The sequence below is a fragment of the Orycteropus afer genome, unplaced genomic scaffold (genome assembly GCF_000298275.1).
Source record: "Orycteropus afer afer isolate SDZICR_OR568_19922 unplaced genomic scaffold, OryAfe1.0 scaffold00109, whole genome shotgun sequence".
NCBI lineage: Eukaryota > Metazoa > Chordata > Mammalia > Tubulidentata > Orycteropodidae > Orycteropus > Orycteropus afer.
Window position 1 is genome coordinate 3687672 of NW_006921696.1, and position 10969 is coordinate 3698640.

The 10969-nt window shown below is 34.2% G+C and overlaps 1 protein-coding gene across 1 annotated transcript in view; it reads right to left on the minus strand.

Moving 5' to 3' along the window:
• LEKR1 (leucine, glutamate and lysine rich 1) overlaps window positions 1-10969 on the minus strand; it is a 332736-nt gene that overhangs the window by 234508 nt on the left and 87259 nt on the right. The window contains exon 4 of the mRNA XM_007943551.1: window positions 4116-4291. Within this exon, the coding sequence (XP_007941742.1) occupies window positions 4116-4291 (176 nt within the window). The remainder of the gene's footprint in view (window positions 1-4115; window positions 4292-10969) is intronic.

Here is a 10969-nt window from a genome sequence, read left to right on the forward strand (position 1 = left end):
TCATTGTGGTTTTTTTGATTTGCATCTCTCTTATGGCTAATGACACCGAGCATTTTTTCATGTGTTCAGTGCCCATCTGAATGTCCTCTTTGGTCAAATGTCTACTCAAATTCTTTGCTCATTTTGTTTGGGATATTTGCTGTTTTGTTGGTAAGTCGTTGAAGTTTTATACATATTTTGGTTATTAGATTCTAGTCAGATATATGATTTCTGAAGATATTCTAGTTGGTGGCTTGTATTTTCACTTTTTAAATAAAGTCTATTGATAGTTTTTTGTTTTTACCATATTCCATTTAGTTATTTTGGGACCTCTGGTAGCATAATGCCTAAGGCATTTGACTGCTAACCAGATGGCTGGTGGTTCAAACTCACCAGTCACTCCTTGCAAAGAAGACTGGGCAATCTACTTCCATAGAGATATCATCTCGGAAACCCAAGGAGGGGTCGCTATGAGTTGGATCCGACTCAAAGGCAGTGAGTTTGGTTTTGGTTTATTTTATCTTATGCTATTTGTGCTTTTGTTATTATATTAGATAATCCATTGTTGAAAGCTAGGCCTGACACTGTTGTTTCTGCTTTTGCTTCTAAGAATTTTATGGCTTTAGTTTGCACATTTAGGGCCTCAGTCCATTTTGATTTGTTTTTGTGAATGGTGTGAAGCATGGATCCTGTTTCATTTTTCTGCATGTGGAAATCCAATTTTCCCAGGACCATTTACTGAACAGACTTTTCTTTCCTCATTGGATGGACTTAGCACCCTTGTCAAAAATCAGTTGACCATGGATATATGGGTTTATCTCTGGACTCTTAATTCTATTCTAGTAGTCTATGTGCCTATCGTTAAACCAGTACCAGGCTGTTTTGATTACTGTAGCTATGTAGTATGTTTTAAAATCAGGAAGTGTGAGTCCTCCTACTTTGTTCTTCTCTTTCGACATTGCTTTGGCTATTCATGGTCTCTTGCCATTCCATATAAAGTTAAGAATTTTTTTTTTTTTTTTCTATTTCTGTAAAGGCTGTTGGAATTTTGATCAAGCTTGCATTGAATTTATAGATCGCTTTGGGTAGTATTGACATCTTAATAATATTAAGCCTTCTAATCCATAAACATGGAACATCTTTCTATTTGTTTAAGTCTTCTTAATCTCTTTCAGAAGTATTTTATAGCTTTAATTGTGTAAGGCCTTTATATCTTTGGTTAGATTTACTCCTAGGTATTTTACTCTTTTAGATGCTATTGTAAATGGAATTGTTTCTTCAATGTTTCTTTCAGATTTCTCATTGCTGGTGTACAGAAACCCAATTGATTTTTTTGTTCATCAAGTTTGCACCCTACAACTTTACTAAATTCCTCTATTAGGTGTAGAAGAGTCTTGTAGACTCTTTGGGATTTCCTATATATATGATCACATCATCTGTAAGAAGAGATAATTTTACTTCTTTTGCAACCTAGATACCTTTCATATCTCATTTCTTCATGTTGAATGTGATCCACACTGAAGGCTGTAGTCCTTGATCTTCATCAGTAAGTCTTCAAGTCTTCTTTGCCTTCAGGAAACAAGGTTGTGTCATCTGTACACTGCAGGTTGTTAATGAGTCTCCCTCCAATTCTGATGCCATATTCTTCTTTATACAGTCAGGTCTCTCAGATTATTTGCTCAACATATAGATTGAATAAATACGATTAAAGGATACAATCCTGACGTACACCTTTCCTGATTTTAAACCCCACAGCATAATAATGTCGTAATCATAAAAGGAGCTACCAGAAGAAAAATCCAAACTTCCTAAATATTTGAAGATTCACAAACATAAAATAGAGCAAAGAAAATAGACCATTATTCTCACTTGTGAATTCTGATGCAACAATCATACAAAATATATTACATACAGAATCCAGCAGCATAATAAAGCAATAATTCATAAAGAAGTAGGGTGTGTCCAGGAAGTGCACACATGGTTCAATATTAAGGAATTTACTAATATATTTATTCATATATGTCTAAGGATGAAGAATATATGATAATCTTTATAGACACTAAGATGGCATTTGATCAATTTAGCAACATAAGAATAGGTTCTTCCTTAAGATGATAAAAATATATCTGTGTTTGCTTCCTAAACCAGCATCAACCAAAACATTGGACCTTTGTACTAAAGTCAAGAACAACCCTTATAATTACTATTATTTAACACTGTATTGGAGGTACAAGCCAAAATAATTAGACAAAGGCAAGATATTTGAGGTACAAAACAGAAATGATGAATGAAAGCTATCACTATTTGGAGATTATGTTTGCACATGGAAAAAAACTCAAGAAATTAAGTTGGAAAATAACTGCAAACCACAAAATATTTGAAAAGAGAAAAGGGTATAAAATTAATATACATGAATTAATAGCTTCAACATAAAAAGTAACAGAAGCTATAATGGAGAAAAACAAATTTGAGTAATGGAAAGTAAAAGATAAAATCCCAAGAAACAAAATACACAATAAAAGCCATACAGAGAAAAATTTAAGATGCTGAAGACTTTCTAGGTTCTTGCCTAAAAAGACTTTACACAACACAAATATGCAATTTCTCCATAAATTATAGTTTGAACATAATTTCAGTAAAATTTTGAGTCTCCTGAAGAATGTCATATTTTGCTATTAAATCAATTCCAACTCCAGTAACCCCATGAGTTTAATCTGTAAATATATGTCTCTCATCAAATTTGAGAAATTTTTGCCTATTATTTCTTCAAATATTCTTTTGGCTTCAAGATGCTCTGTAATCCTTCTGGAAATCTATTTTAATGTATGTCAGACATTTTGATATTGTCTCACAAAACCCTGAGTTTATTTTTTTTTCAATGTTATTTTATCTCTCCTCTTCAAATCATTTAATTTCTATTGACCTATCTTGAAGGCCATTGATGTTTTTTCCTGTCATCTCCAACATGCTATGAAACCCTAGAGTGAACTTTTATTTGAGATACTGTATATTTCAATTCTCAAATTTCCATTTTTAAAAATAGTTTGTTTCTTTAAGATTTTCTATTTTTGTATTCATTACTAATATATTTTTCTTTATGTCCTTGAGTCTAGTTGATTTAACATTCTTGTTAGGTACTTATAACATCTGGGTCAGCTTGGAGTTGGTCTCTATTGACCATCTATTATTTTGGATATAGGTCCTGATTTCCTGATTTTTCTTAGATCAAGTAATTTTGGATTGTATCATGAGCATTGTGGCCATTACACTGTAGAGACTCTGTATTGTTATGTTCCTCTAAAGAATATTTTGTTTTTAACAAGCAATAAACTTGGATAAAATCATACCAAAAAATCTGTCTCTCCTGGGATATGTGGCAGCTAAAATATCAATTATTTTAGCCTTGGGCTTATTAACCTCTTCCCTGGACACATGTGTTTCAGTGATAAACTAGAGATTAGGGAAGAGTTTATTCAAAATGCAGGCTACTACTCTGGCTATCTGTATTTTAGGATTGCCCTTAACTTCTGAGAAGCTAGAATTACCTTAATCTCTGTCCTCCAGTGCTTCAGGCCAAAAGACTACAGATTTCTAACAGTTTTAACTTCCCTGTATGGAGCAAATTGTGCCCCTCTAACAGCATTAAAAACCAACCAAACAACAGATAACAACAAACAGGGAATTCACCCAGTGCCATTCTCTTATTTTAATTTTCAACACTCCTTCCATATGTACTTGTTTTTGGTTATTCTCCAGTGTTTTCAGTTAGTTCTTTTTCATAGTTAATGCTGAATTTGTAGGTGTTATCTGTGGGAGGGTTGCTCTAACATGAACTATGAACTACTCTGCCATTAAAAGATGAAAATCTTAAAAATACAAAATTGGTATATTTAACAAGAAAAAAACACAGTTCAAGAAAGATATATCATAGTTTCTCTTAGATAAGCCTAGAATTACTGAGCCTCTGAGTTGGAACAAATCTTTATGGTCATCTAGTCTAGCAACCAGTAACAGGTTTATAAAGTTAACCCAAATTCCTATCACATAAAATTAAATATGACTGCTTCATTACTTATAATGCTCTATTTTTGGGGAAAAAAAAAAGGACAATTGTTTTCTAAATATATATAACAAACCTGTCAAGGCTGTTTCACTTATGGATTTAATCTGCAGAAAAATTTCTTCTTTCAGTGAAGTCCAGTTTTGAAAATTATCATATACTTCATTTCTAATATTAGTCAGCTCTCTTTTAGTACATGTAAGGAATGAAAGTGTCTTATTCCAGAAATATTTGTACTCCACCAATTTTTGACTGTAAAGTAGTAAAAAAAAAAAAAAAAAGATCTTTAAAAATAGCAAGTATAACAAATATTTCTTTTAGAAAATATTTTTAGAAGTGACCATATAATCTTATGTAAATAGAGACAATTTTGAAAGTGAAAGCAGGTGCTACTCGTATTATGCTGAGACAACAGTATAAACTGGTAATTATCCCAGCTAGACTAAGGCATATGATCATTCTGACTCACTTTCATTTTGTTATTAACTATAAAGGAAGATAGTTAAAAGTATTTTCATAAACAATAATTCCATTGATGTTTTTATAAATCAAACAGTAAACATTTATTTAAGAAAATTAGGTCAAAAGCAACTCTGTCATACAGCCTAAATAAGAATCAAGGATTCTTAGACTGCATTCTTCCATATACCATATAGTTCCACTGGCAGAGTAAAACTTGAGGTGATAATAAAAACGCATTTTAAAATGACTGATCTGATGCTTTTGCTTCATGAACTGCCACAGCTCAAGTAATGACATGTTTTGTTTTGTTTTTTGGCTATCTTTTATTACTTCAGATGTCCTAATTTTCTTAATCATCAGGAAAGCTGTAGATACAGATCTGGGAGTTATAAGAAAAAAATGTGATGACTGAAGCTATGGGAGTATAATTATTTGGTTAACATTTATCTCCCCGGGTAGACCAAGATCTATGATACAAGGATGGTATCTGTCTTGTTCGTTACTATCTCCTCAGAACCTGGCATAGTGTTTACTACATAGTATGTGCTCAATGAATACTGTAAAATGAATGAGTGAGTGGGTAGAATAGCTCACTAAGTTGAAGAAATGAAGAAGTGCTGAGATAATACAAACATTTAAAAGACTAGAACAGAAAATAATCCCTCCAAGGAGACTGTTGTTGTTGTTACGTGCCATCAAGCCAGACCCAACTCATAGCGACCCCTCCTTGGGTTTCTGAGGTAGTATCACTACAGAAGCAGATTGTCCAACCTAGGAGTGGCTGGTGGGTTTGAACCACCAGCCTTCTGGTTAGCAGTCAAGTCTATACTACCAGAGCTCTAGGAAGGAGCAATCAGTAAATTAGAAGAAAAAGCAGAAGAATAATGTCAGAAAAGCCAGAGAATAAGGGAATTTTAGGAAGATAGTAGTGGTCAGTACTTAAGACATCAGATAAACTCTGAACAGAGTTCACTGTATCTGACATTAAGGAGGTATTTGGTTATCTTAGAGACCAGTTTCAGTGGGAATGAAGAAGTATTAGAAAGGATTTTTGGCATTTGAAGTTTCCTTGAAAAACGGCTAATCTTAAATTGTCTTTGAAATGATGAAAACTCATGAACCAGTTTATCCTAGATGCTCTTTTTGAAGTGATAAGACTTTTATATTATATTCACCAAAATTCATGCTTTTGGTTAAATCAGTAACTTTAACCTTTCTCCAATGTATTCAATGATTAGCTCCCATTTATTGAATGGAGTATCAAAAATGCAAAAGTTTTCTTGAATTTTAATGAATTTGCTTTTGATGTGACCTGGAAAAACTGACAGTGTTTTCTCCTTCATGCCAGAATAATTTCTATTGCTTAAACTGCTGATCTTAATTGCTTTTACTCTACTAATTTTTATAAAATTTATGCACATTCAAATCTGTAGTCTATAATTTTTTTTGGAAACATTTTAAGGGAAATTAATTCATAAGCTCTCAATTAATGAAAAGTCATACCATATTCATAGATTGGAAGACTCAATATTGTTAGGGTGGCAATTCTCCCCAAATTGATCTAGAGTCAGTGTAATACCTATCAAAATCCCAGCTAGCTATTTTGCAGAAATTTATAAACTGATTCTAAAATTCATACGGAAATGCAAAGGAATCAAAAAAGGGAAAACAATCTTGTAAACAAATAAAGTTTTAAGATTTATATTTCTTACTTAAAACATTTACTAAAAACTAAACCCACCAGCCACTCCTCAGAAGGAAGATTGGGCAATCTACTTCCGTAGTGATACTGCCGTGGAAACCCAAGGAGGTGTTGCTATGAATCAGGTACGACTCGATGGCACATAACAACAACAACATAGTGGATTCAAGAGAGTGTGGTATTGGCGCAAGAGACATATAAATTAATGGAATAGAATAGAATGTCCAGAAATAATTCCTTACTATGTGATGAATGATTTGCAATAAAGGTGTCAAGATAGTCTTTTCAACAAATGGTGCCGGAACAATTAGATATCCACATGCAAAAAGCTATTTACATCCCTACCCCACATCACACACAAAAGTTAATGAAAAATAAATTATAAACCTAAATGTAAAAGTTAAAAATATTAACTTTTAGAAGAAAACCTTCATGATCTTGGATTAAGCAAAAAGTTCCTGGGCGGGGGTGGGAATCACTGCTGTCAAGTTGTTTCTGACTCATAGCGACCTCTCCTTGGGTTTCTAAGGCAGCATCTCTATAGACGTAGATTGACCAAGATTTCTTCCAAGGAGCAGCTGGTGGGTTTGAACCTCCAGCCTTCTGGTTAGCAGTCAAATGCCTTAGGCACTATACCACCTGAGCTCCCAAAGAGTTCCTAGATACATCATAAAAGCAAAAATTCATAAAATCCATAGAAGGCATTGATAAAATGGATTTCATTAAAATAACAATTTTAATTCTTCAAAAGATTCCAGTAAGAGATATCAGAACCAAAATAGCAGAGTAAGAAGCTCCACATTCAGGTCCTTCTACAGAAAAAAAAAAAAAAAAGGCAGAAAATGACAATACTAATATTGCTGGCACTCCGGTGAACAATAGGGGGGATCACACCAGCTGGATAAGGGCTTGCAGAATGGTAGGAAGACTTCAAGCTTTTTTAGTTTTGTTTTGTTTTGTTGGTTCACGAGTACCACCCCAGACCAACTTGACAACTGGCAAGAAATGGCAACCATGTTTTCAGTTTGGGATCTCAGCCCATTGTTCTGTGACGAGCAGAGCACACTTTGTTAATAACAAAGTATGACTTTCCCCTGTTTAGATCAATTGAGTGATTATCTAAAGGACTAAGGCAAAGAGCGTGTGTTTGTTCCATCCATTTTGGGGGTCAGTCAGGGTAGAAGAGCAGTAGGCAAACCCTGAAGCATAATGTAAAGCAAACTGAAGAGCCTAAGGCCAACTGGTACAGAGGAAGGAGATCAGGGGGAGAAATTCCAGGGAGAGAATTCCCTTGAGAAATCAGGCATTTAAAGGTACCAAAATGTGTATATATAATTTGGAGAAGCACATGCATGCCCAGTGGCAAACATGTGCCCAGAAACACCTGAAATAATCTTCAACTTTCTCCTTGGATGGATCTCCTGGCTCAGTGTAAGCCTGGTTAAGGACTGTCCCAACATAGAGCAAGTCTGCAAAGACTATAAGTGGGATTTTCCCCCTTTTGTTTCCTCCCCCCATTTGGTTCAGAAAAAATAGACTGGAAAAAGTACTAAGCTAGTGGACCACTACCACCTTCAACAACAGAAAAAAAAAAAAAAAAAGAGTGAGAAGGATAAAGAAAAAGAAAAGAAGGATAAATAAGAGACACATATTGACTAGGGTGAAGGAAAAGACAATATACCAAAAGGGAGTGACCAGCACAATAACAACAAGGAAAAGAAAGACATACACACACACACACACACACACACACAAAAGGACAACAGATGAACAAATGAATGAATCTAACAAATACTGAGAGAAGGGAAGAATTTAAGTAACAGAACTACCATATTATATTATTCAAATATCCCATTTTCAACAAAAATCACAAGATGTACAGAGATATGAAGAAAGATAGCTCATTCAAAGAGCAAATTAAATCAGTAGAAACCATCCTTAGGAAGATCAGACATTAGCTCTAATAGATACAGACTTTAAAACAACTGTTTTAAATGCAAGCAGTCCCTGGAATACAAGTGTCCAATTTATGTACAACTCATAGTTACAAACCAATCCCAGAAAGTCTATTATATTAAAAATTCAGGGTACAAACAATGGTTCATAATAACAAATAGGTACTACTTTGCCATCTGCATCAAAACATTATTATTATTACTGTATTATTATGTTAAAGATGTTTTAGTGTATTTGGAATTGTTTCTTCAAATTTTTTATGGATAGAATGGTATAGTATATACTATAAATATTGCATATACTTTATACAAGGACAAATATTTGACAAAAGTTAGATATGAACCATACCTAACTGTTCCTACTTAAAAACAAATTTGACTTAAAGATAGGCATTCATAATCTGGGGACTACCTGTATTTATAAAGAACTGAAGGAAAATAAGGACAAAGAATTAAAGGAAATCAAGAAAACAATGTATGAACAAAATGAGAACATTAACATAGACACTGAATTATGAAAAGAAACTAGAAAGAAATTGTAGAGCTTAGAAGTATAATAACTGAAATGAAAAATTCACTAGAGGGGTTCAACAGCAAACTTCAGTTGGGACATGAAAGAATCAGTGAACTTTCCTAAACAAAAGCTGAAGGAGATTGTTACTACCACATGCCCTAAAAGAAATGCTGAAGTAAGTCTGAAAGTTTGAAATACAAAATACCAGTATCTCACACCACATACAAAAATTAACTCAAAATGGATCAATAAGCTAAACATAAGAACTAAAACACACATAAACTCTTAGAAGAAAGCATAAGAGTAACATTTCAAGACCTTATCGAGGCAATGGATTTTTAGATGTAATACCAAAAGCATGAGTGACAAGAGGAAAACTAAGATAAACTAGATCATCAAAATAAAAAAAAAAAAACTTTTTTTTTTTTTTGCATCAAGGGACAGTAACAAGAAAGTGAAAATGCAACCTATAGAATTAGAGAAAATATTTGGAAACCATGTATCAGGTAATAGTTTAATATCCTTACCTGATATGTAAGTTTATATAAAGGACACCTAAAACTCAACAACAACATGACCAATAACCCAATTTAAAAATGGCAAAAATTCTTGAATAGAAATTTATCCAAAGAAGATATACAGATGGCTAACAAGCACATGAAAAGACAGTCAGATGGCTGAAAGCAAAGAATATGAGAAAGATGTTCACTTGTGTTTTACTGAGCATCCCAAAGCATCTGATTGTGTGGATCATAACAAATTATGGGTAATAATGAGAAGAATAGGAATTCCAGAACACTTGATTGTGCTCATGAGGAACCTGTCCATAGACCAGAAAGTTGTCATTCAAACAGAACAAGGGGATACTGCATGGTTTAAAATCAAGAATGGAGTGTGTCAGGGTTGTATCCTTTCACCATACTTACTCAATCTGTATGCTGAACAAATAATTCAAGAAGCTGGACTACATGAGAAGAATGTGGCATCGGGATTGGAGGAAGAATCATTAACAACCTGTGATACACAGACGACACAACTTTGCTTGCTGAAAATGAGAATGACTTGAACCACTTACTGATGAACATTAAAGACCAGTCTGCAGTATGAATTACATCTCAACATAAGGAAAATGAAAATCCTCACAACTGGACCAATAAGCATCATCACAATAAATGGAGAGAAGATTGAAGTTGTTAAAGATTTCATATTACTTGGTTCCACAATCAACATCAATGGAAGTAGCAGTCAAGACATCAGATGGCATACTGCACTGGGCAAAACTGCTGCAAAAGACCTCTTTAAAGTGCTGAAGTGCAAAGACGTCTCCTTGAAGACTAAGGTGCTGCTAACCCAAGCCGTGGTATTTTCAACTGCCTCTTATGCATGTGAGAGCTGGACAATGAACAAGGAGGACCGAAAAGAGTTGATGCTTTTGAGTTGTGGTGTTGGCGAAGAATACTGAAAATACTGTGGACTGCCAAAAGAATGAACAAATCTGTCCTGGAAGAAGTACAGCCAGAATGCTCCTTGGAAGCAAGAATGGCCAGACTTAGTCTCATCTACTTTGTGAGAAGGGACAATTCCTGGAGCAGGATATCATGCTTGGTAAGGCAGAGGGTCAATGAAAAAGGGGAAGACCCTCAACGAGATGGATTGACACAGTGGCTGCAACAATGGGCTCAGGTATAGCAAGGATTATGAGGCTGGCACAGGACCAGGCAGTGTTTCATTCCGCTGTACACAGGGTCTCTATGAGTCAGAGCCAACTTGACAGCACCTAACAACAACAATCAAGACAAAACATTAGTAGTTACCAGGGGATGAAAAAAGAGCTCTGGTGGCACAATGATTAAAGTATTTGGTTGTTAACTGAAAGGTCAGTGGTTCAAACTCACCAACTGCTCCACAGAAGAAAGATGAGGCAGTCTGCTTCTGTAAAGATTTACAGCCTTTGAAACCCAGTGGGGGTCACTATGAGTCTGAATCTACTCGATGGCAGTGAGTTTGATTTTTGGTTTGAGGGGATGAAGGCGGGGGGAAATATAAAGTAAACAATAATAAAAAAATATTATTGGATGAATACCCTTAGAAAAAAATAAAAGACATCATTAAGAAAATGAAAAGGTAAGTCACAGATTGAGAGAAAATATTTACAAGTAATATTTCAGATAAAATACTTACACACAGAACATAAAAAGAACTCCTAAAATTCTTCAAAAAGAAAGCAAACCAATTAAAAAAGGGGTAAAAGTTTTTAATAGATATTTCAACAAAGAGGATTTTCAAATAGCTAATAA